At 42.3% G+C, this 25,723-nt stretch overlaps 1 protein-coding gene across 3 annotated transcripts in view; it reads left to right on the forward strand.

The window, feature by feature from the left end:
* The window catches only part of Csnk1g1 (casein kinase 1 gamma 1), a 137,525-nt gene extending 113,536 nt beyond the window's left edge, over nucleotides 1–23,989 (forward strand). For 2 of the 3 annotated variants that reach the window (XM_036192650.1, XM_036192651.1), the window contains 4 exons: nucleotides 1,479–1,589; nucleotides 10,560–10,666; nucleotides 13,710–13,733; nucleotides 18,775–23,989. In XM_036192650.1, the coding sequence (XP_036048543.1) occupies nucleotides 1,479–1,589; nucleotides 10,560–10,666; nucleotides 13,710–13,733; nucleotides 18,775–18,829 (297 nt within the window). In that variant the 3' untranslated portion in view covers nucleotides 18,830–23,989. The remainder of the gene's footprint in view (nucleotides 1–1,478; nucleotides 1,590–10,559; nucleotides 10,667–13,709; nucleotides 13,734–18,774) is intronic. The other variant, XM_036192652.1, reaches the window with a different exon arrangement.
* Nucleotides 23,990–25,723: the final 1,734 nt, after the last annotated feature.

A 25,723-nucleotide genomic window follows, 5' to 3' on the forward strand; every position in this document is an offset into this window, starting at 1 on the left:
TGCCTCTCACACTCCTTGTTTTTCATTTTTCAGAGTCTTAGGACTGTTACAGCTGTACATCATGATATTAGTACCTCCTCAGCCATCTGGCACAGGGCAAGAGGCACCTAGTACAGATTCTTCAAAATGAAAAGTCACACCTAATTGAGATCAGAATAGTGTGAGATCTTAAACAACAATCAGGTAAAGAAGGCATGAAGGCAGCCTGAATAGCAGCAGAAATAGAAACAGTTCAAAGAGGTTTATTAATTGAAGGCCCTATTTTTCCTTAATACATATCTGCCTTTTGCTTTCTAAAAGAAACTAATTCACATTGGTCATGTCAGTTAATAAGTTGTTTCTAATTCCAAATTAGATACTATTGGCTGAAGGAATCATAAGCTTTATTTTTGTCTTTCTGTGCTTACTTGTTCTTGGCATATGAACTTCCTTTAAAAAGATATTTTGGAAGCTGGAGAGATGACTCAGTGATAACATCACTGGCTGCTCTTAGAGGACCTAGGTTCAGTTCTCAGCACCCAAATAGTGACTTAGAACCATTTGTAACTCCAGTTCTGGGGGATCTGACATCCTCTTTGATCTCCATAGGCACATGGTACACATACATACATGTAGGTAAACCACTCGTACATATAAAACATCTAAAAAATTTTAGTAAGTAAAATATTTTAAAAAAACTTTAAAAAATAAAAGTATTCCCATCCACTGTTCACTTTAGTAAATGTCTTGTGGTCAGATACAGTGTTTTTTGTTTTTTTGTTTTTCCCCAGAGCTGAGGACCGAACCTAGGCAAGCGCTCTACCACTGAGCTAAATCCCCAACCCCCAGATACAGTGTTTTATGCTTATAATCCCAGCATTGGTAGGCTGAAGTAGAAGAATTGCTATGAATTCCATACTAAGCAGGGTTACCAGAGTGAGACCCTGACTCAGAAGTGGAGGAGGAGGAGGAGGAGGAGGAGGAGGAGGAGGAGGAGGAGGAGGAGGAGGAGGAGGAGGGAAAGAAGAAAAAGAAAGTCTCATGGACATTAATCTTGAAAATAAATAGTAGGCTACCTATTTAAGGAAATGACATTGTCTCGGTTCCTTGTGTAAAAACTTTTATCTGCTCAGTTATTTAACCAATGAAATTATTTATGAATATGACTATTTGCCCAACACTCTTTGAACTTTCTGAATTTGATCTGCTTATTAGCTGCTGAAATTACACGAATGTGAAAGCTGAAGGGTGATGCCCAACTTTTGATTGGCTCACTCTCTGCTTTTGTTCAGTACAGGTTTTCTTTCGACTGATGTGTTGGTTCATTAGTGGAAATGAATACAGTCACAGTACTGGTTCTCAGTGCTTTGCAGCAGTTATTAATGTCAAGCTCCAGACAGAAACCCTGCAGGAGCACTAATTACTGGATTTTGTTGTTGCTTTCTGTTGCTTTACTGTTCCTTCTATATCTTGGTGTCATGCTTCTAATGCCTAAGCAGACTGCATCATCAGAGCGCCGAGGAGAGTGGGAAATCCAGCCCAGCCGGCAGACCAATACCTCATACCTGACGTCTCACTTGGCCGCAGACCGCCATGGGGGTTCAGTACAGGTATCTATTGTCTTCCTGGCCTTCTCAGCCTGGCTAGTAGAATGTTGGCTTGCTTTTATAGTTTGGGTTCCTTTCAGATGGCCATTTACAGCAGGGGTGAGTTGCTTCTGTTTAACTGATTATCTCTGTGCTGATTTTCTATCTATATGGACTTTGGCAAAAGTCATTTTTTTTTTTTGTAGATAATTGCTGCTTTTTGTCATTGACTTAGAAACATCTGTGTGATTTCTGTATTGAGTTAGCCCACCCTACCATCTTGATCTACTCATGGTCTGCAAAATACCATCAAGGTAGAAATGTGTTAGTATCTGAATTGTAAAGTCCAGAAACTAAAAATCCTTCCAGTACTAGAGGTATGTGTGTGTAGCTCACTCCGTGATGATAGATGATTTAGCACCTAAAAGCCTGGGAGTATTGATTGAGGGATTTCCTGAGTGGATATCCAAGAAGTTGAGCTGTTTTATATTTTCTCTCTGGAATAAATTTGGTCTTGGAAATTATTTCTGTTTTTATTTGGGCTAGCCTGAGGTTTTCTTCTCTTTTTGGTATATCTTCTGTCTTTTCACTTTTGTGTGTATGTAACTTTTAAAATACTAACCAGGAAAAAAGTTCAACTGAATATTTTTCTCATACTGATGACCCACTAGTTAAGATATAGAAATTAACTCCCTGCATGTAAATAAAATCTTTTTTTGTTTGTTTGTTTTTTGAGACAGAATTTCTCTGTATAGCTCTGCGCCTTTTTTTTTTTTTTTTTTTTTTTTTGGTTTTTTGAGACAGGGTTTCTCTGTGTAGCTTTGCGCCTGTCCTGGAACTCTCTCTGTAGAACAGGCTGGCTTCGAACTCACAAAGATCCGCCTAGCTCTGCCTCCCGAGTGCTGGGATTAAAGGCGTGCGCCACCACTACCCAGCGAAATCTTTTTTTAAATTGACGTGGGTGGTGCAGGCCTTTAAGTTCTGGCATTCAAGGGGCAGAGGCAGGTGAATCTCTATGTGTTCAAGGATCCTGGTTTACATAGTGTGCTCAAGCCAGCCAAGGTTACATAGAGACCTTGACTCAAGGAGAAAAAAAAAAAAAAAAAAAGAAAGGAAAGGAAAGAAGATAGAAACAAAGAGAAGAACAAGAATTGTTTAGAGGCATAAGTCTATAGAAAGGTGGGAAAACAGTAATAGCAGCAGAGGATGTTGGAAGTTGAAATACAGCTCAAATAACAGGAGAAAATTGGATCTTAGTCTATTCACCTTAGAATTTCCCAAAAGGCTCAAGAATGGGCCTTCTTTAAGTGGAGGAGTGTAAGCAGGCAGGGCATATATTTAAAAAAGAGTGGTTGAAAGTGTAAGAAAGCAAAGATCCCTCCTTTCTTCACCAGAGACCAAATCTTTATTTGGAGAGGGAAAGTGGGGGACAGACCATCCCATCTGAGTCTGCATCCTCCTACCCCACCTCCCACCCTCCAGCACAGGCCTCACCTTGTTTCAGAGGCAGCATCAGGCAAGACCTGAAGCAATTGTGGGTGAAGACACGAAAGTCAGTGACAGACAGCTGCTTGATTTCTTGTTCAACTCTGATGCTTCATACCTGGAAATGCTGAGTAGCTGATACTAAAATGAGAAAAAAAAAAAAAAAAAAAAAAAAAAGCAGCAGTGGCAAAGCTGGAGAGACGGCTCAGCAGTTAAGAACACTTGTTGCTCTTGCAAAGGACCCAGGTTTGGTTCTCAGCACCCACATTGAAGCTCACAACCATCTGTAACTCCAGTTTCAGAGGCTCTAACACCCTCTTCTGCTTCCATGGGCTTCGGGTTCACAGACATAAATGCAAGCAAAATGCCAGTACATGTAAAGAAAATTGTTAAGGAAGAAATACAAAGGAAAAATTGGTAGTTTTCTTTAAGAACAAGGTGTAATTTTTCTGATAGAACGTGACAAAATAACATCAAATTAAAGAGAAAGCACACATATACACAAAAAGCTGGGCACACACCTTTAATCCCAGATTAGCATTTTGAGACAGAGGCAAGTGGATCTCTATGAATTCAAGGCCAGCCTGGTCTACAAAGTGAGTTCCAGCATAGCTAGAGCTACACAGAGAAACTTTGTCTCAAAAAAAATAAAATTAAATGCACACACCAAAACAAACAAAGAGAAAGCAGTGAAATAGCAACACAACACAAAATGAATTGTCCAAAAGTGCACATTGTAGAAAAGTGGATGTATTTCCCTCTTCAGAATTACCAAATTAACAGTGTGCTAACAGTTTGTATATCAGTCAGTGCCACAGACAAATTCTTTGGGGAGTTAACACAGTTTCTTTCCTGAAAGTTGAGGATATTTACATATCATTCAAAATGAAATTAGCATGTCTTCTATAAAAAACAAATTAAAAAAAGAAGCCAAGGCTTTTGTTTGTTTGTTTGTTTGTTTGTTTGTTTGTTTTGAGATAGGGTTTCTCTGTGTAGCCCTCCCTGTCTTGGAACTCTCTCTGTAGACCAGGCTGGCCTCGAACTCACAGAGATCTGCCTGCCTCTGCCTCTGCCTCTCACGTACTGGGATAAAAGGCATGTGCCACCACTACTTGGCTGTTTATTTTTGTTTTAAAGTGGGTCTCTAGACTAAAGGATATGAGATATGCTTGGAGGTAAGGTGCAGTGCTTCACAGGGAGAGTAGATGAGTAGTATCCTTACTGACTGGTTGACTGCTTTAGAAAGCCAAAAGCTGGGTCTGGACATTCCAGGCAAGAAGTAAAGGAATATACTCTGGATAATATAACCAGCCAGAAAGAAAATTGGAGGGTACTAATAGCATTACTCTCTCGCAAATGAAATGGCCTAGCCAAGTCATCCTGAAGTATAATCCAGAGTTGTCAAGACCCAGCTATTCTCATGGTGTCAACTGATATACACCCTCTTATTTTAAACAGTTTTTATTAGGACCTTGGAGAGATGGCTCAGTAGTGAAAAGCATGTGCAGCTTTTGCAGAAGACCTAAGCTCATTCAGTTCCCAATACATCAGGCTCCTAACTCCAACTCCAGGGGATCTCACACCTTCTTCTGGTCTCCCTGACATCTGTACTCATACAAGGCATGCCCATTGCTCTAGTTTGCTTTCTTTGATAAACACGTGACCTGAAACTTGGTCAGGAAAGGGTTTATTTCTTTCAGCTTGCAGTCACTGAGGGAGGCAGGAACCAAAGCAGAGACCATTAAGAAACATTGTGTACTGCTGCCTTGCTTAGCCTGCTTTTTATACAACCCAGGACCACCTGCCTACAGTAGCCTGGGCCATTCCACAGCAGTCAACTATCAAATTGAGGCCCTCTTCCCAGATGACCCTTGCTTGTGTCAAGTTGACAAAAAATTAACTGGCACACCTATACTGGACATACATAACATATAATTAAAAATAAAAGTAAATCTTCCAAAGTTTTATTCGATAAATTATATAGAATTGGCTTCACTATGGCATTTTCATACATTTCACCACCCATTACCCTCTGCTTCCCTCTCATTCTGCAGACCCCTTCTTTACAACTACTGTGTGTGTGTGTGTGTCTGTGTCTGTGTGTGTAGACAAATCATGCCAATGAGTTTAATTCCAGTTGTTTACAGGAGCATGGGCAACTTACTGGTGCCTACAACACTGAAAGAAATGTCCCTTCCTTCCCACAGTAATCACTAACTACCTGTTAATCCTCAAGGAGGGGTGGAGAGATGGCTCAGCAGTTAAGAGCATTGGCTGTTCTTCCAGAGGACCCAGATTTAATTCTCAGCCCCCACACTGGCAGCTCACAACTTTCTGTAACTCCAATTCCAAGGGATCTGACACCTTCACACCAATGCACACAAAATAAATTTAAATTATTTTTTAAAAATAATAATAAATAATGTTTTAGAAAGAAAGCTCCTAGAAATTAAAACAATTTTAAAACTCAATTAGATTGGAATATAAATTTAAGAAAGCAGAGCAGGCCAGGCAGTGATACACGCCTTTAATCCCAGCACTCAGGAGGCAGAGACAGGTGGATCTCTGTGAGTTCAAGGTCAGTCTGGTCTACAGAGTAAATTCCAGGACAGCCAAGGCTACACAAGAAAAACCCTGGCTCAGAAAATGAAAAGAAAAAAAAAAATCAGTATTCTTGGGACAGCAAGATAGCTCTGTAGGTAAAGGGACCACTGAGCCTTGATGACTTGAGTTTCACAATCTCTGGGAGCCACAATGATGGAAGGAGAGAAGGCTCCTGAAGGCTATCTTCGGACTTGACATGTATGCAGTGGCAGGTATGTGCCTCACCACCATTTGAAATCAACATATAAACTAACATTTCTTAAGAGAGAAAGATGGACTTAGAAGGAAGGGAAGACTGCTGAAAGAATGAGTATGGGCTTCTTTAAGATAATTTCCAGGGCCCTATTTTTTTTTAATCAACTTAAAATTTCTATACTTCATGAACCTTTGCATATGAATTTACACGGGATGTGTGTTACCAAGATGTGTGAAAACAAGAAGGAAGCATAGACTGGGGTCTAGGAAACAAGAGATCCTACCCAACAAAGAAGCAAAGAGACTTGCTAGTATCATCAAAAGTTAGGAGACTCCTGGGGTGACCCAGCTCCCAGGGAGCTATTTCAGCAAAATGATGAAAATCTAGGATACTGTGATAGTCATAATATCACTAAATAAGCTATTTCATTATAATATCTAAAGATAAGCTATTTAAGTAAATGACAGACCTAGAGGTATAGCTCAATGTATTCCGCTTGTCTAGCATGTACACAACTTTGGAATCAGTCCCTAACATTGCAGTAAATAATGAATAAATACATGAATAAATAAATAAGTAAGACTTTGGGTGAAATTAATGATTCACCATTAATATTTGAAAGTTAATATATCAATTTTGTTTTTAGATTAATTTTTAAAATTTGTTTGCATGTATATGTACCACATGTTCAGGTGCCTGAAGAGGACAGAAAAGAGCACGAGATGCCATGGAACTAGAGTCAAATGCAGTTGTGAGATACTTGATGTGGGTGGATGCTGGGAACTGAAACCAGGTCATTGGGGGAGCAGCAAGTGCTCTTAACCCCTGAGCTGTCTCTCCAGATAAACTTTTGGGTTTTTGAGACAGAAGCTCATATAGTCTTGGCTGACCTTGAACTTATTATGAAGCCGAGACTAGCTGTGAACTCCTTATCATCCTGCCTCCACATCTTGAATGGTATGATTATAAGCATGTGCTGCCACACTTCCCAAGTCTATGCTTTTTGCAAATCAATAATATTTCTGGAGCTGAGGACCGAACCCAGGGCCTTGCCCTTGCTAGGCAAGCGCTCTACCACTGAGCTAAATCCCCAACCCTCAATAATATTTCTAGCTCAACGGATGTCCCTGGAACTGGAGTTATGCATAATTATGAACCACAATGTAGGCACTAGGAAATGAACCCAGTTTATAAGATCAACAAACTCTCTTAACTATTTAGTCATCTATCACTTTAATCCCTTTTAATCATTATCAATCACCAGTGATTTTTTTAAGGTTTTTATAACATGATCCTTTTTGAAAAGTCCAAGTCCTGGATTTGTCTAATTTTTGAAATTGTAATTAGATTCAGAAGAAACCTGTTTGCAGAGAGGGGGAAATACTGTGTTGTATAATATGCATAATGTTAGGCTGTCCACTAATCAGAGATACTAAATGTGATCACTAGCAGAAATTTGAGTCTTCCTCAGGTAAGTCTTAATGTTGTAGGATTCTTTTTTTTTTTTTTTATTAACCATATATCATTATTGTAATTTTCTCACTCATGTTATTAACAAGAATAAGGTCTAGACCTGTCGTAATCCTACCTCTGTGGAGGCTAAGTCAGGAGCAATGCCATGAATTTATATAGTAAATTGAATTTATATAGCCCAGGCTGTATTGTGGGTTCCAGAACAAGCGCCCCACCCCCAAAAAAAAGGAGGAAGAAGAAGAAAAAGCCCAGTAATTACTCTTTTGTAGAAATAATGGTGGTTATATATTATAAGTAGGTAGCATTCACTCTGTCTGCCCCAAAGGTAGTAAACATTTCCTCCTGCTTTCCTTTTTATGATCATTTAGGAAATGTTGGCAAATTAGCTGCTAGTAAGTACCCCATAGCTTGAGAAAAATAAGAATATCAGTAAGATGAATCTTTTTATTTTGTTTTTTTGTTTTTGTTTATTTTGAGACATGGTTTCTTTGTGTGGCCGTGACCATCCTAGAGTTTACTCTGGAGACCAGGTTGGCCTTGAACTCATAGAGATCCACCTGCCTCTGCAACCTGAGTGCTGGGATTAAAGGCTTATACCACCACGCCCAGTTTAGATGAATATTTTTTGAGCCATTACTATATCTCCTGACTCTGGGCTGAACACTTACCGTCACTTATCTGCATGGTGACCCCATTAGAATAAACATCACTCTTTCCCCATTTTACAAACTAGGAAACTGGGGTACAGAAAGATTAAAGATCTTGCCCAGGCACCCGCAGCTGTAGAGCTAGAATTCAAACGCATGGCTGCCTAGTTTCTTTTAAGGATTTATTTGTTTATTTTATGTACATTGGTGTTTTGCCTCCTGTATGTATGTTTGTGTGAGGATGTTGGATCCCTTGGAACCGGAATTACAGACATCTGTGAGCTACCATATGGGTGCTGGGAATTGAACCTGGGTCCTCTGGAAGAGCAACCAGTGCTCTTAACTGCTGAGCCATCTCTCCAGCCCCCACTGCCTAATTTTATAATGCAGTTCTTTCTATTTCTTACTTCCTCCAATATTATATACAAGGTGTCCCCAATCCATTCCTTATGTACTCTTCACATCAGTCTATAAGAACAGTCTCAAATAGATGAAGTTATTACCCAATAGCATAAGCTAGTTGAACCATTTATCCTATTTTGTGGTTCTTTCCCATGTTTCAGCCAAGATCTTTAACAGCAGAGTGGTTTGTGCGGGGTCCCTTTTCACAATCCCCAGCACCCACATAAACAGGGATCATGTGCTGGAACTGAAACCAGGTGGCAGAAGCAGCTGCACAAGCAAGACAAGCCTGAACGGGTCCGTGAACCAGATGACAGGAATGAGAGCCATCACTCACAGTTCGGGGACCATCAGTGAGACATAGGATGACAGTGAGCCTGAAATAAAGACCATTGAAATAAGACTGGTTTTCCAGGGGAAATTTGTCTTTACCATCTTCCTTCTCAACAGAGAGGGTCACTCTTGTATGAGTAACTACAAACCAGTGATCAAAGCATGAAGAAATTTCTCAAGGAAAGTGCCATTATTTATGGTTTCTGATGCCCACTCTTGGTTTCTTTTTGAGAATTTATTTTTTTAAGTCATCATTACTCAAAGTATATAATTATGTAGTATAATTAGCTGAGAGTAGTAGAATTTACCCACCATGGTCAAGGGAGCAAATGAGTTAACCTTTAGAAGTCAGCTATACAGGGTTTGTGGGGATTTTTTGTTGTTGTTGGTTGGTTGTTTTTCAAGACAGCTCTGGCTGTCCTGGAACTTGCTTTGTAGACCAGAGATCTGTATGCTTCTGTCTCCCGAGTGCAGGATTACAGGCATGCAGCACCACCACCTGGCTCAAGTTATTTTTTCAATACAGAACTATACACATTTTTGAAAAATGAAAGACTGAGTGGACAGACACAGGTGGAAACCATAAAAGCCCATAGATCCTAACTTAACCCTTGGTTAAGACATTTTGTAGTGTTCCTATCCATTAAAAGGAAATACTTGGGGCTGGGGGACAGCAAGATGGCACAGTAGGTAAATGCACTTGACACAAGCCTGATGACCTGAGTTCAACAGCCAGGAAACACATAGTAGAGAGAGCCACCTCCTGTAAGTTATTCTCCAACCTCACATACACAGTGTGGCACTTGATACTGACCCCTTAACACATACATACACATAAGTATAATTTGTTTTGTTTTGTTTTATGTAATTGAGCCAGGGAGATGGGTCAGTTGGTAAAGTATTTACTGCACCACAGGGACCTGAATTGGAGCCCTAAAACTGTTGGTTGGTTGGTTGGTTGGTTGGTTGGTTGGTTGGTTGGTTGGTTTGAATCAGGGTTTCTCTGTATAGCCTTGTCTGTCCTGGAACTTGCTCTAGAGACCAGGCTGGCCTCGATCTCACAGAGATCCGCCTGCCTCTGCCTCCTGAGTGCTGGGATTAAAGGTGTGCACCACTACCTCTCAGCTTGTTTTTTGGTTTGGTTTGGTTTTGCCTCTTGTTTTTCAAGGCAGCTAGTGGTAGCCTGTCCTTTGTAATCCCAGCACTAGAGAAATAGTGGTTTGGGAATTTCTGGGTTTCACTAGCCAGCCAGCCTAGTCTAATTAGCAAGCTATATGTCCCAGTGAGAGACTCTTTCCCAAAATAAGGTGGAAAGTTCATGAAGAATGACACCAATGTTCACCTTTGGTCTGCATAGGCATATTCATACACATGACCCTCATGCACACTTGAATACACACAAGTAATTATGACATATTAAGTAAGGGATTTTTAAGGATTAAATGTATACACACACGGGGTTGGGGATTTAGCTCAGTGGTAGAGTGCTTGCCTAGCAAGCGCAAGGCCCTGGGTTTGGTCCTCAGCTCTGAATAAACAAAAAAAGAAAAAGAAAGAAAGAAAGAAAAAATATATATACGTACACATATAGTATAGCAGAGTGCTAAGCACAAAGTAGGCACTCAGTATGAAGCTAATTGTCATCCTTGTATGATTATATCATTGAGTTAAGTGTTCTGACGTGATATAGGTCTAGGAACCCTCCCTAAATCAAGACAGTGTTCCCTTAACCCGAGTAAAAACACCCTGCTTGGCTAGTACCTAAGTGTGAGATCTAATCTCTCTTAATCTACTCTGGTAGAGGCAGGAACTTCATATAGCCATGGTACTTACCACAGTCTGTCTCTGTTTCAGGTGGTTAGCTCAACCAATGGAGAGCTGAATGTTGATGACCCCACTGGAGCTCACTCAAATGCACCGATCACAGCTCATGCCGAGGTGGAGGTAGTGGAGGAAGCTAAGTACGTTCATCTTTCAGAGGGGTTGTGTTGTCTTTCAAAGGGTTTGTCTCATCATGGGTTGGAAACTATTCTGTCTCCTCAGTGTGCTGCTCATCACAGACTGGAGTCTTCATGCTTGTATCCACAGCTTTCTTCTTCTGACCATTTTACTTATTTTATTTTTATTTTTGCATGGTGCATTAAGGTTGATGCCACCCTTCTTCAGCACTGGTTTCTGGGCAGAAAGCTATATTTTCCTAGGCTACCTTGGACAAAAGACATAGTGAACTAAAAGTAAAAGCTGCAGTAGACAGGAGCCATGAGTTTCTCGGAGCCTCTAGGGCTTCTTGCTGCGCTCCCTATGGATTACACAGAATCACATTTCTAATTGCTGCCTAACCACTCTGGATGGATGGCCCTGAATAAAAGAGTTTGGGAGACAAACTTTCAGACAGTCTGGACTCAGAAAAGCTAAGTAATTTTCAGACAAGGCAAGATAATTGTACTTGTAAATACAATAATCTTGGGACAGCAAAGAAGTGACCCTAATCCCAAGAAAGCAAGGCAGTTGCTCACCTCCTCTTGTGCTTCTCCTGCATGTGTGTGTCTTGCTGTGCTCTCCCATAGCCCCTTGTGCTTTCTGCATGGTCTGTGTTTAGCTCTGAGACTCTGGGCTGGAAGGTAATGCTGATTCTGCTGTACAGACAGCAGTTCTACCACTTCTTTTCTGTTTTTCCCTATCCCAAACTCAGATCCAGGTTTAAACTTCAGGAAGACATCAGGTAGGCAAAGCTAGAGAGACAGGAGTCAGTAACTACTGCCAATCCTGACGTGGATGGCCTTTCTTTTAAGCTCTTCAAGCACATTCAGCAACATATTTTTAGTGCAGACCAGAACACCTCTGGGCATCAATCAGGGTCACCAAACATTTCGGTCTGTTTTCCAGGTGTACTTGGCATAGTTACACTCTTGCCCATCTATTTGGTGAGCTCACTTGGCCTTTAGGAGGTATTTTCCTACTTAATGGATAAAAATGTGAATGAGGGCAACTCTGCCTCTGTCCTAGTGATACCTATAGACAAGGTGTGGGGTGGGAAGGTGATGCCAGGGGGAGATGATTTTAGTAATTAAACATAGTCCTCTTTCTCAGGGGCTTGGAAGATTTTAATGGTGCCTATAATTTTTTTCTTTCATTCTCAGTAAACTATATGATATTCCCATTTCCTGAACACTCACTTTGGAATCTCCTAGAGTATGTTTTAAAAAAAAAAAAATACAGATACTTCTGCATGGACCCAGAAATTTGAGATTAATTGATTAGTATTTGGCCTGATAATGAAAACATGTAAAAGTTTAGGGAGGTCTAACATGCAGGCAAAATTGGGAACTACCACACTCTGCATGCTCTGATCTTGAAAGAGAGCCATACCTTTTTCTACCCTAACCCACCTCACTCCCCATTTCACATTTGTACCTACTCTTTAGAAACTCAGATCTGAATCTAATACTATACTTTGAGCACCAAGTTCTTATGAACTTTAGTCTTAGGCCCTAAACAGATTTATATTTTGGACCTATCATCATTTCATTTTGGTAAATGTATATACTAACTGTGTGTGAGTGTGGTGTTTGTGTTCAATGTGAAAGATAGAGTCCATTCATACAGAAAGAGTTCAGTCGGGTGTGTTCTGTTCTGTCATATTCTAAATACTAGAATATAAAGAGAGATTAAAGTCTTCACATGTAGAAGAAAGGACTATTATACCTCTTGCCTCCAACTCTAGGTTTAGGCCTTCTGAAAAGTGTAGAAACTAAAGGGAACACTTGTCTTTAAACAAATGTCACTCAAAGCCTTGGGCATTTTGTATACTGGTTTTGGTAGTGGTTTTAGGAGCTACTAATCTATCTTGCCTAGGGAACTATCAGGGTACAGCCATGTGCACATGGTATATCTATGTTGATATATGTGAGAGTAAGGACATGGTAGCCATATATCTACTAGATCACTTTCATGGAAAAGTCAAAGCTAGAGAGACATGAGGTGTCCTCCCAAACATCCCCTCATTACACACAGCTATGATGCCATTTGTTCATGTAGTGCAAATGGATGGATAAGAAGTGCTGTTCCTTCTATTGTAGTTAAACCCAAGTACAGGGAAAGTGTGAAATCTTTACCTCCAAGCTTTTGGTTTTAGGTTCCCTTTCCCAGCTTGTTAAATGTAAAGGCAGAACAAAAATCACAGGATGAAGGTTTTGATCAGTGTAAAAAAAAAAAAGACACTTGACTTCCCTTTTCTTTTAGGTACAAGACACTTTTGTTGAAGTATGGTTGGAGGAATGGTGAGGGCAGATGATTTTTAGGTCAATTTTTGTGATAGTAAGAGTATAAGAATTTTTATTTATTTGTTTATTTATTTAACTTTGGCTATATCTTGATGATTGTGGGCTCAGTTTCTCCTGAGAATTAGTGGGATTAGAATTTAGGTCCTTCCCTAGTATTTATTTTGAAGTGGTAAATTCCCTGTTTCATCTTCTAATAAGATAAAGTATCTCTTCAGCTTTTCCTATGAAGGGCTAAGTGCTAGGTGCTACTTTTTGAACTGGAGTATGGAAGTTAGCGAAGCATTGTACAAGACCTGGTGTGGAGCCAGATGGTTCGGCCTTCATGCTTGAGTCCCCACAGGCCAGGCCACTGCTCCTTCCCATACTGCTGTCCTGGAAAGCCCACCCTGAGGCTTCCACCAACTCTTTCTGTTCTGCATCCCCTGAGATGCATCTCCCACACTGATATCCTGTCTGGCTTCTGCCTCCTGCTCAATGTGAAGACCGAGTGGCCTGCTCAGCCTCCCTCAGCAGGAGGAAACTAAACACAGACACATACTGCATGTTTGCATGCTTACAGGGAGTCACTTCCATCTCATCCGTGGACTAATATCTCTCTCTCTCTCTTTCTCTCTCTCTCTCTCTCTCTCTCTCTCTCCTCTCTCTCTCTCTCTCTCTCTCTCTCTCTCTCTCTCTCTCTCTCTCTCCCTTTTCTGTGTTTTTCTCTTTATATACTCTGTAGCTGCCTGAAAATGCTCAACCTGTGGTGAGTCCCTCTCTCCAGTCCATATGCAAGGGGAGTGGACCTGTCTAGACTGGGATTGGCAGAGTATTAGCAACACTGACTGAATTCCATATACCTCCTTATATCTTAGCCACCCAGACTGGGGGAATTAGGTCCACAGAGTGGGGTGAGGCAGGCCTGTACCCAAAAATCAATCTTTTCCTTCTTTTCTTTCAATCCCACCTCATTTATCACTACACCTCCTACCAAAAATGATCTCACAATATCTAAACTTACCTCTTTTTTTTTTTTTTTTTTTTTTGATGAGTGAATTTCCTTCTTTTTTTTCTCCCAAGTTATGACTAATACTATCAGAAGGAGAGGGACCAAGGTTAGAAAGATAAGGTTTTAGATGTTTTAATAACCACAAACAGTGTTATCACCAGATAATCTCACCTTTGGCAGCTTGATTTGAAATGTGAAAGTAGGCTCTTTGGAGGAAATCTGTAAATGCCTTGTTGATTTTGTTAGTTTTTTCATCTATAGTAACAGTCTCTCAGTAAGGAGAACTCCTTGAAGGAAAAATCAACATTTTGGTGTTGATTGGACATTGCTGGGTTTTTATTTGTTTCCTTTATTTGATGAGAGTATAGTGGGTTAAGGGTTGACCTGGTTGACAGGGATATGGGAGCCTGTCTTTTCTTCCAGAAAAGGCTTCTTTAATACAAATGTAGGACATATGGGGATGTGGGAGGAAAATTCCCTGAAGGATTCATGTTAGTGACAGTTCCTCACTGTCTGTACATACCAGGTCATATTCTATGCTATGATAATAGCCTGCTGGATTCTAACTACTTCGTTTTGAAAAATTCTCTTCAGTAACTGGAATGGACCTTGTTTTCTGAACCCTGACTAAGCCAAATTGTCCATGGGGGTTTGCCTAGGAATAGATATTCATTGAAGATGACAGTTGAGTTTTATGGCAATATGATTGGTAGTGTTAGGGTTTCAAAGAGGACATTTGGCCTATTCATGTGTCTGTGTAATCTGATGTTGTCATGGTCTGTTTTTTTTTGTTTTGTTTTGTTTTTCCCTGTGAGGTGTCAGTCACATGATCCCAATTGCAAATACTTTAGGTCCTACTATGCTCATCCAACCTTGTGCATAGAACTCAGGGACCTAGGATAGCAGGGAAGAACAGGACAAGTGAAGAGGAGGCCCTGCCCAAGAGGCTTACTGTCACCTAGCTGTAAAAGGGCAAGGGCTTCTCCAGAGTTCTCATGCTATTCCTGGAAGGCTGAGAGGGTGAGGAATTCCTGTGAGTTCTCAAGGAAGACTTCTTAGACACAGCCGGACTTGAGCCAGTTTGAGTGCAGAGGAGGAGAAAAAAAGTGTGATCAAGAAGAGAGACCTCAAGGGGACTGCGGAGATGACATGGCACAAGAAAGATAGGAAGAAGGCAAGGATCAGGTCAGAGGCCTGTGGCAAAAGTGTTTGATGGCTTGTGCGGAGAATCCTGGGTCAGTTTTGGCTCTCCCTCGTAAAGGATTTCTGGTCACTGAAGGATTAACTGGAAGAGAACCTAAGGCGTAAAGGGAGTTATTTGTCCTTACTCTGTTCTGAAAGGAGCATGTCTGTATAGAGTTACTTGGTAGACTTGGCCTCAAGTCCAGATTTTTTTTTACTGGTGGTTACCATAGAAACCAAAGCCTTTAAGAACAGATTGTGGAGTCCCCTTCCTTGTTGGTGGAATTAAAAGCTTCTCCTCCTGTTGAAGCTGTATAAGGCTTTAAATGTAAAATATGGCTGCTGTTCCTCTGAATGACAGCTTCTGCTCATGTATACTCCACTGGTTCAGCAGAAGCACAGGCTACTACTTCCTATGAATTGTCCTGGAGGAAGTAAAAGAGAATCCATTGGACATTTAGAAATGGGCCCAGTACTTCAGATTTTTTTTTTGAGCGTTTTTATTTGAAAACATAAAAATCATCATCTTAGGGTCCTCCACACAGAAAAGAAGAACAGAGGTTAATTTTAGAGTCAGTAAACCCACTGAAAATCATAGTTGACACAGATAAGATTGATGGACTGGTGAGATGGCTCAGCAGTTAAGAGCACTGACTGCACTTCCAGAGGTCCTGAGTTCAGTTCCCAGCACCCACATGGAGGCTCACAGCCATCTATGGTAGGATCTGATGCCCTCTTCTGGAATAAAGGTGTACATGCAGATATATACATTAAATAAGTAAATAAATCTTTTTTTTTTTTAAAGATTGCTGAAATACTGGTTCTTCATAAGATTTGACTTGTCTACTTAAATACTAGGCTGTGGACATTCAGTTTGGCAAATGTCTGTTTCTGGGGCTGGAGAAACGGCTCTGTGGTCAAGGTCACTGGCTGCCTTTTCAGAGCAGGTTCATTTCCCAGCTCCCACATAGTACTCACAACATCTGTAACTCCAGTCCCAGTGTTCCAACACCATATTCTGACCAGGCACACACATGGTACATAGACACACATGCAGACAAAGTACCCATATACATAAAAGGAATAAAAAATTGTAAAGACAATGTTCATTTCTAATACATATGTATAGATTTTTTTTTCTTGAATTCTTCCCCAATGTTTCCATTAAGGGCTATTTTAAGCCAGCAATCATTTTTATTTAAAATAACTTACTCAGTTTCCAGTTGTATTTACCACTTTGGTTCATACCTATTAATAGTACTTATAAATGTTATTGATACACACAGGGCTGGTTGAGAAAGACACACACACACACACACACACACACACACACACACACACACACACACAGTCTATGTACCTGTTGAAACAAGGCCTCCTGTAGACCAGATTGGCTTCAAATTTGATAGGTAGCCAAGAATAACTCTGAACTCTTTACCCTTCCATCAAGCATTGGAATTACAGGCATACATCGCTATGGCCAGATTCTGAAGAAAATACTGTAAGACTCTCTTAAGAAACCCCTGTCTACCAGGGCAGTGGTAGTGTACTCCTGTAATCCCAGCACTCAGAAAGCAGAGGCTGGTGGCTCTCTGTGAGTTCAAGGCCAGCCTGGTCTACAAAATGAGTTCCAGGACAGCCAGGACTATTACACAGAGAAACCCTGTCTCGAAAAAGGAGGGAAGGGAGGGAGGAAGGGAAGAAAGGAGGAAGGAAGGAAGGGAGGAACTCCTGTCTGAAAATTCCACATTTCATTCATGAATTTCAATTCTTGGAAAGTTCACATTGCTATCTGTGTAAATGTTTATTTCTTCATTCTAAGAAACTTTCTCAGTGTAGATATGGTAGCAAACACTTACAAGTCCTAGAACTCTGGGAAGCGGAGGCCAGAGGATTGTACATTTGAAGCCAGCCTTGGCTACATAATAATAAGTCCCAGTCTCAAAAGATTAAAAAAAAAAAAGGAGGGGGTTGGGGATTTCGCTCAGTGGTAGAGCGTAAGGCCCTGGGTTCAATTTTCAGCTCAAAAAAAAAAAAAAAGATAAAAGAAAAAACTTTATCCAGATTTTTAGTGATGATATTAGAAACACCGTTAGAAAATACAGTAACAGGGTTGGGGATTTAGCTCAGTGGTAGAGCGCTCGCCTAGCAAGCACAAGGCCCTGGGTTCAATCCTCAGCTCAAAAAAAAAAAAAAAAAAATACAGTAACAGAAAGGGTCTAAAAGGAGAGCATCAGCTGCAGGGGAGGACACAGGGGTATGGGAAGTGAGCAGTGGGGTCTGTTTCTCTCGAGTGTCCTTGCACTGAAGCCTAGGAAGTGGGCTAGAGAGACGGCGCAGATGTGAGGAGCACCTGCCACTCTTGCAGACAGCCTCCAGACAAGTGTCAGCCTCAGAGCAGCTCAAGCTGTCTCTAAGTCCAGTCCCAGGGATCTGTTGCCGTCTTCAGGCCGCTGTGGCACCAGGCACTCAATGTGGTGCACAGACGTACATGCAGGCAAAATACTCTCACACATAAAGTAATAGAAATCATTTTTAAAAACCCTGGAAGGCCTAGCTGAGAGACTTTTTTTTTTTTCCTCAGAAAAAGTTGTCTTTCAAGAATCAAGCTTCTGAGCTCTACTTACAACTTTATTCTCCTCCATCATCTGGCATCTTTGACTCATTCACTGCCTTCTGCCCACCTCCTAATTTTCCATTTGACATTTCTAGAAAGAACACACCTTTTACATCAACCTCGCCATCTCCCTTAACATCCCCTTCTCCAGGCCTGTGCAGCAGCCACACCTCCTAGTGCAAAGGCTGGAGTAAGGAGGGCATCTTCAGTGCTGCCACTGTTCTGCAGGCTGTTCCCCCAAGACATGGCACTGGGAGGGCCTTAGCCTCTACCTGAACAAACCAGTTGCTAACCCTGTCTGGAACAGTGGCCGTCTTAGGGAACTAAGTGGGGGATTCCGTGACCAGAGTTTCCTGAGGATTAGCTCCTGGGTTTTGGGCACTGGTCCCCTTGGGGTGATTGGGCACCTGTTCTGGTGTCAGGAGATAAAGATTTACCCTTTATGAACTAGAGCTTCTGCTTACTCCAGGCATTGTGTTGGGGCCAAGAACAAGACAGAAAGAGTCTTTAGTCCTTTGGCATCCTGTGACTGCCAAGGTTCTAGATCTCCTACTTTGTGTGAGATTGATTTGCCTCAGTTTAGCCTCCTTACCTGATGGCCAATGAGCTGCACTGAACTGCTGCTGGTATCAAGGGGCATACAGTGCAGGCTATTTTTATGTTACGCTGAGCACCCTCCATCTTGGTTCTAGACAAAGATGGAGTGTCTGGGTTTGATGGTAGTCTAGGAACAAAGCCTTCTTCATCCTTTTTTTGGGAGTGTCTGTGGCAGCCATGTCTAGTGAACAGCATTTTGATGATCAATTTGAGCTGCAGCTCAAATCAGATGTTGCCTTTAACACTCTGACCGACACTGTTACTTTCAGTGTATGTGTACTGTAGATGGTGGGCAGCCATGTGGGGGAGGGAAACAACCCTACCCTGCAGTAAGCAGAAGCAGGCAGAGATCTGCTTGGAGCTGGAAACTTCTAGACTGACCTAAGTGTCCTTGTGCCCCAGGTGCTGCTGTTTCTTTAAGAGGAAAAGGAAGAAGACTGCTCAGCGACACAAGTGACCGTGCCTCCCGGGAGTCCTCAATCCGGGGCTCTGGCTCCAATTGCACCTGCAGCTCCTGCCATTTCTCACTGGAAAGCACTCCTCTGTGGGGAGGGTGGAGATCCAAACCAAAAAGAAGACGACAGATGCCCCCAGAAGGAGCCAGCAGGCAGCCAGGGCCCAGCGGGCCAGTGGCAATCCCTCTGGCTGAGCTCTGAGCAGGTCCAGAGCTGCTGCTTCTCCACTGCTTGCCCTTGGGCTCTCTGGTTGACTCTCTTCCCATTGTTTACAGTGAAGGTGTCATTCACAAAAACTCAAGGACTACACTCTCTTCCCTCCTCTTCCTTTACTCCTGGTTCTACACCACCCTCAACCTCTCCAGCATAAAAACTACTAAGTTAAAGGCTCTATCAAGAAGCTGGTGGTGTGGCCAGGAAGGTAGGAGGAAGATGACAGCCCTGGGCTGGAGGACTTCTCCACATCCCAGGTGTGTCTAGAAGAATGGCTTCCTCTCCCTCTGTGCCTGGGTGACCCCCAGCCCAGCTGGCCACAGGGTTCAGGTCCCCGTCTCCCCCCCCCCCCTGTGAAGTTACACTGTAGGACACAAGCTGTGAGAAATCTGCAGTCTACTGTCCCTGTGTGTTGGCGTTCTTAGCTTTTTTGATAAGCAAATCCCTTGCTCTGACTGTAGCAAAAAATGCCTGTGGTTCTGAGCAAAGGAAAGGAAACTGACTTTATTGCACTTTTAGTTTTTGTGGGGGTTTTTTGTTTTATAAACAACATGGCAGATGCATATTGTGTCTGGTTATATTGGAGGGGGGGTGCTTTTTTCTGTTTCAAGGGGGATGGGCCAGCCAAGCCATTCAGAGAAGATGTGGGTCCAGAGGACATTCATGATGGAAGAGAGTCTGATTTGCAGCATTGGAAGGGAAGCAGCCAAACTCTGTGTCATCCTGAGTGAATTCTCAGGTTGACAAGGAAACATACTTGAATTTTTGTTCATCTTCTCCGCTGCAGAGAAAAGCCCCCACCAGATCCCCTTGACCTAATCAGCCTAGAGCTTGAAAGCCCAGCTCCTGAACACTTGGGATGAGCACCGAGCCAGACTGTGACCAACCAGAAGGCACCTCATCTCAGAGAGGAAATACTTAGTAACAACAACAAAGCAAAATTTCTGTTTCCTCCACTGCTAGGGACTTCCTACTAGATAGCCATGTGACTTTCTGTTGACTTGGGGGACAAAATTAGTGACTAAACACCCACCACCATATTGCAGTAGTGGACAAAAGAGGGCAGCAAATCTGCCTTCCAGCTGCCAGAGAAGCCTCAGGATGCAGCATCTTAGGGCCAAGAAAAGAAAGTCAGTGTGTCATGTCTGCCCTAAGACTGAGTTAGAGCATCTAGGCTAGTCTGCCTTAGAAATCAAGCCTGTGGTGATCTGGAGCAGGTCCATAGCAGCAGGCTTAGAACTTGGTACATGGGGCCGCAGTAAGCAGGGAAGGGAAGGTTGGTTGGTCCAGAGAAAAGGAAACTGTAATGAAAGGTCTAAAATTCTATCTTAGCAATTGAACAGAGACTCTTCCCAGATAACATGGCCATATATTAGCATGTTTTCCCCACTGCTCTCTGCCCAACACCATGCGTCCTCCCTGGACATACATACCGCCATGAAGCATCACTGGTTGCATAGTTAACCGTAGGGGGGTTACTCTTCTCATGTTCTGTTTTCATTTTAGTGGCATTTCCAAACAGTGGCTTCTTTCCCTGGTGTGGCAAGGATTATTCACACAGGCAAAGAGGTCTTGTATCTGGGTCTAAAGAGCTACCCACACCGGGCAGTGGCTAGTGACTTAGTGCAGCACAGAGCTCTGCTGTGTGTAAAGGGCTGGGGGATGTCAGGGCTCTTTGTGGACATGTATCAGAAATAGTACCAAATGAAGCAGAGTTTATTCACCTTGCCTGTTCTGTTGGACCTTGGCTAGGGAATCTCTCTTCGTTGGCTTCAAACCTGCTCAGCATTTGTAAAGATCGCCACCTGTCCATTTCTTTACAAGAAATGTTTTTGTCCATGAAACAGAGTAGCGGGGAAAAATCAGGTCAAACCACTTCCCCATAAGAAATTTGAGTGTTAGGATTTGCTTCTTTTTCATTATGTAAATAGTGATAGTTAAAGCTCATCGCTGAAATTTACATAGTCCCTAGTTTGGCATGTGGGCAACTCTGACTTCCCCTACAGAAACTTAAAAATCCTCATCCCAGGAAATGGTGGCAAGGCCTAGAGCATCCTGGCACTCTCTGTCCCACTAAGTGCCTCCCCAACCCTGCTTCCACAATAAAGCAAAGGCGGTGACCAGCTTGGCTGCAGGGTAGGGTGCCCTGCAGCTGGGCCTAAGACTACTTTTTTGTCTTAAAATATTTTTATAGGCTAGCTCTTGAGGGGTTGAACCTGAGTGGTTTGTGGGAAGGGGGAAGGGTCCTTCCTAATGCACTGCTGGCACCCTCCAGCCCCCACAAATCCCTTACTAGATATTTGGTTTTTGTAACAAAGGTCCCTTTAACATGCAAGGCGGTGGTGACCTTTCAAGGCCATTGACACTCTTAAGGTGGTCCCAGAGCTGGGCAATTCTCTTTTAAGATCTTCCTTAAAATTAAAACATACTGAATTCCCCAGAAACAATCTGCTCATCTGTTCCAGCCCCACTAGCACATCAGGCTCCATATACATCCCTGCTTCTGTTGGTTACCTGGCTGCAAGCTCAGCCAGATCCCAGAGCACAGGCACTCCCTCCATCCCCCCTCACCTAAATCCACTTGCTCTATCTCAGTTATGACACCTGAGGACAGTTTTCTTTAGGATTGATGCATTTACTTCCTCTTAGAACTAACTCATCTGTTCCAGGGACAGGGGCATTTGATATTGTAATATATGGAGTTTTATTTCCTCAAGTTTTGCTGTCCTCGAGGCATTGCAGCCTGAGCAGACTTGGGTACAAGCAGGCCAGAGGTTACACCAAGGTGTAGTGTCCAATCATAGAAGTGGATTTTCAGAGTTCTCACTCCAGACTGCCCACAAGGCTGCACTGAATGTGCCAGCAGCTTGTGAGCATTCATGACTGCCTTAATTAACATTCTTCTATTTGGGGTCTGTCTAGGAGCAAACAGGGTCTGTGAAGGTATGTGTAAATCAGGTGAGTAGGTAAGTCTCCAGTTAAAATTCCCATTTCCATTGGAACAAGCTACAGGAGACAGCAAGGATCCTAAAGTTTCTGAAAGTGTGACTTTCCTTTTCCTTTTTAGTGAAGGACAAGAACTTGGAATCAGCCCATGTCCATTAGCCAGATGGTTCCATCTTGTGTAAAGTAACTAAAGTTCAGAGGAAAAGTATGCTGTAGTGCTTATGTAGTGTTGATGTCCAATGTTAGCAACCACTTGTAATGCCAGAAGTATACAGCAATGGTAATGTTATGTTAAAGTGTTTGCTAAGGATCATAGCCTTAATTTAAAAAATAATGTAAAAGATAATCCATTTCCCTCCATGTTGAGCAAACATGGCAGCATTTCTCAAGAAGAACTTTCTCAGAAGCCTAGAAAGCATTTCCTCAAAGGAACTTGGTCTCCCAAGCCCACATGACTCCTGTGTCCCAGCCACTTCTTTCTTGCTCATACTGAAACCAGTTTTTCATTCCTGTTTAGTTGCTCTGGTAATACTTTGTCCAGTGTCAGTCATGCCAGGGCTTGAGTTTTTAAGACCAGGAGTTTGCATGGTCATACAACCAACATTGCCTTTGCCAAGCCACTGCCACCATTCCCTCCATTGCCCCCAAGTGGGCAGGTTGATTCCAGAGACCCTCAGGGAGCCAAGATAATTAGGTCCCCATCTGGATTGGCCATGTGGGTGACAAGCACTTATCTCTGGGTTTCTTGATTTTGCAGACTTCAAGGAAGTCCCATGTAGATGTTGATGGCCAATGACTCCAGCCTTCCCCATAGTGGGTTGGTAGGACTCAAATAAGAATTCCTTTGTTTGAAGGGGTTAGTTTTGAGTATGAAAAAGAAGAGGCCACTGTGGTCCTTGTGTGAGTTTGGAGAGTCTGAACAGTGTTTTCACCACCAGTCTTGGGAATCTCATCCAATAAGCAGTCTTAAGGTGTTTGTCCTGTTCCTTTTGTAGGTAACTAAGTACAGAAGAATAGAGCTCTTATTGTATCAAAATAGTAAGTAGATCCCTGAATATAGCTAATAGTAGTTGACATATTGTCTGAAAACAACAACAACAACCAGGAAACCCACTCCAGTATTTATAGATCAGCTTATCAAGGAAAAAAAAAGTGTACTCCATATATCTCTAGTTCAATTACCAAACTTGATGTTATAAGAAACCTCAGTTGTATAGACAGGATATCTCTATCTCTTCCTCCCTCTCTAGCCCCTGCCCCGCCGCCATCACAGTCACTTGTCTGGTGCCATTACCACCTTTAAGGTCTCAGAGCAGAGGATTATCTGTGGTCATAAGCCAGAGTGCATTGCAGTCATCCCAGCAATGCAGACAACTGCCATCCTGACTAACCCAAGCCCACCTTCCAGGGTAGGTGAAACCTTTTGGTACCCCTCTTCAAAAGCTCCAGACCAAATCCCAGGCCAGCCCATGCACCAAAGCCTTTTAGAAGGCTTACCAATCTGTTAGGAATGTCTCAGGAAACATGAGCCATTTCTTGGGGGATACATGTATTTACAGATGGATATGTGTGCTCATCTGTGTGTGTGTTACTCTCATAGACAGCACAGGCTCCTGGGAACTGTGTGTTCCTCAGTGTTCTCAGAGACAGTGTGACAAGTGTGAGCTGCTCAGTTCAGTGAGCAGGCTGACTCTGGGAAGGAGCCCTGTTTACCAAGCAGAGAACCACAGAAAAGACGAAACCAAAAATGCTCCAACCCTCCAATGGAAAGTAATGATGCAGCAATTCCCGTTGGATAGATTACACTCTCTAACTTATTATTTGTCTTTTTTAACTTTTACCCATTGTACTCTTTAAAAGATGTTGGGATGTTGGTTGCAATTTTTTTAAGTAGATAATGTATAAATCAGCTGTGGAAATCAATTTGAATTCATGTGTGGATGTGTCTAGTTATTGTTAAATGCCTTTTTTTTACTTTTTTTTTAAGATAATGTTTCATAAACCCTGGCACTGGTCAAAAAAAAAAAAAAAACACAGCTGTGAAAAATGAAACTTGTAGTATTTTTTAAATGAATGTCAATTTCAAGTGTATTTGAAATGTTTCCTCCAATAGAGAGATTTGGACACCATTGGGGAAAACTCCTCGGCAGAGGAAATAGCCTTTGGAGAAAATAGAATGTGGGTCTGGATATGTTATCTCAGAGTAGCCCATTTCATAGGGCATCATGGACAACACAAATGTGATTTTAAGTATACCTCTTCCCAGTTTGGGGAAGAAAGGACTCAGTTTGCACCCTTTTTGTATGTAAAATAAAATGTCCTACCTTTCTTGGCTATGTTTACTTCTTTGGTTTATTAGTTGGTTTTTAGTCCCCCAGGTTTATTTCTAAGAATCTGGCAAGGACTGACTAATGGGATTCAATATGTCTTTAAACAAAAATATTGTCTGGTACTTTGGCATTCTGCCTTCATTCCTTGGGCTGAGTATTGAGTTTATTTAAAATAAATATCCCAGGGCCAGCAGAATACCCAGAGAGTAAAGGGACTTGCTTTAAAGTCTGGCAGCCTTCGTTGAACCCTCAGAATGCACATGTAAAAAGGTAGAGGAGAAGGCTGAGTCAGCACTTGTCTTCTGACAGCCACATGTGTGCCATGGGATGCACCACCACCCCTCACACACAATTCTGCTTCAGTAGTTCAGGACTGGGAAGGTCGGTTGGTAGAGTGCATGTCACATGAGTATGAGAACCCGTGTTTGGTCCCCAGCACCATGTGAAAAGTTGGGTATGGTGGCACACTTGTAATCCTAGTGCTGGAAGGAAAGAGACCAACAATCCCTGGAGCTGGCTCACCTGCTGTTTCAGCCCAAAGGCAAACCCCAGCCCCATTAACAGACCTTGTCTCAAAAAACAAACAAACAAACAAACAAACAAACAAAAACGGGAGGAGAAAGGCTGAAAAGGTGACTCAGCTGTTAAGAACTGGGTATACTGCTCTTACAGAGGACCCAAGTCCAGGTACCCATGTTGGGCAGCTCACAATTGCCTGTAACTGTAGCTCCAAGGTATCCAGTGCTGTTTTCTGGCCACTGAGCACCTACATACGCTCACAGAGACAAATACACAAGTAAAAATAGCAAATAGAGGACACAAGGCACTTGAGGAACAATGCCTGAGGTTGTCTTCTGCCCTCTACACATGCAAACACACACAAATACACCAATATTCCAAACTAGGCATTGTAGTACAAACCTGTAATCCCAGCACTTAGGAAGTGGAGGCAGGAGGGTCAGTTTAAGGCCACCATGGATACATACCAAGTTCAAGGATGTCTCTCACATGCTGTAGTTTGTAGATGGGAGTTCTTCAAGAAATAGGGTTATGCTAGTTGGACTTTTTTTTTCTTTCACTATTGTGTAACAGGGATATGAAACTGGCTCTGGGAAGTACTTTCTGGCACCAGGTGATGGACAGAAGCTAGCACCTATAAATGTTTTTCTGGAGGAAAAGAGCCTGTCATAAAGAGCCATCACTTTACATGGGGGAAGCTGAAGACTCTTGCAAGTATTAACTGGTACCTACTGTGAAAGGAAAAGGTGTTTCACCTCAGGTGGTTTTCTGTGTGATAAGGAGACCATTTGGGAGAAATGCTGAAGAAAAGAGAACACAGCAGAGGCCCGTGGCAGCAGGGACACTCTGTTACAGTGCAAGCTTCTCAGAATACATCCCTGAGCCTGG

Source organism: Onychomys torridus, chromosome 7 (genome assembly GCF_903995425.1).
Source record: "Onychomys torridus chromosome 7, mOncTor1.1, whole genome shotgun sequence".
Taxonomy (NCBI): Eukaryota; Metazoa; Chordata; class Mammalia; order Rodentia; family Cricetidae; genus Onychomys; species Onychomys torridus.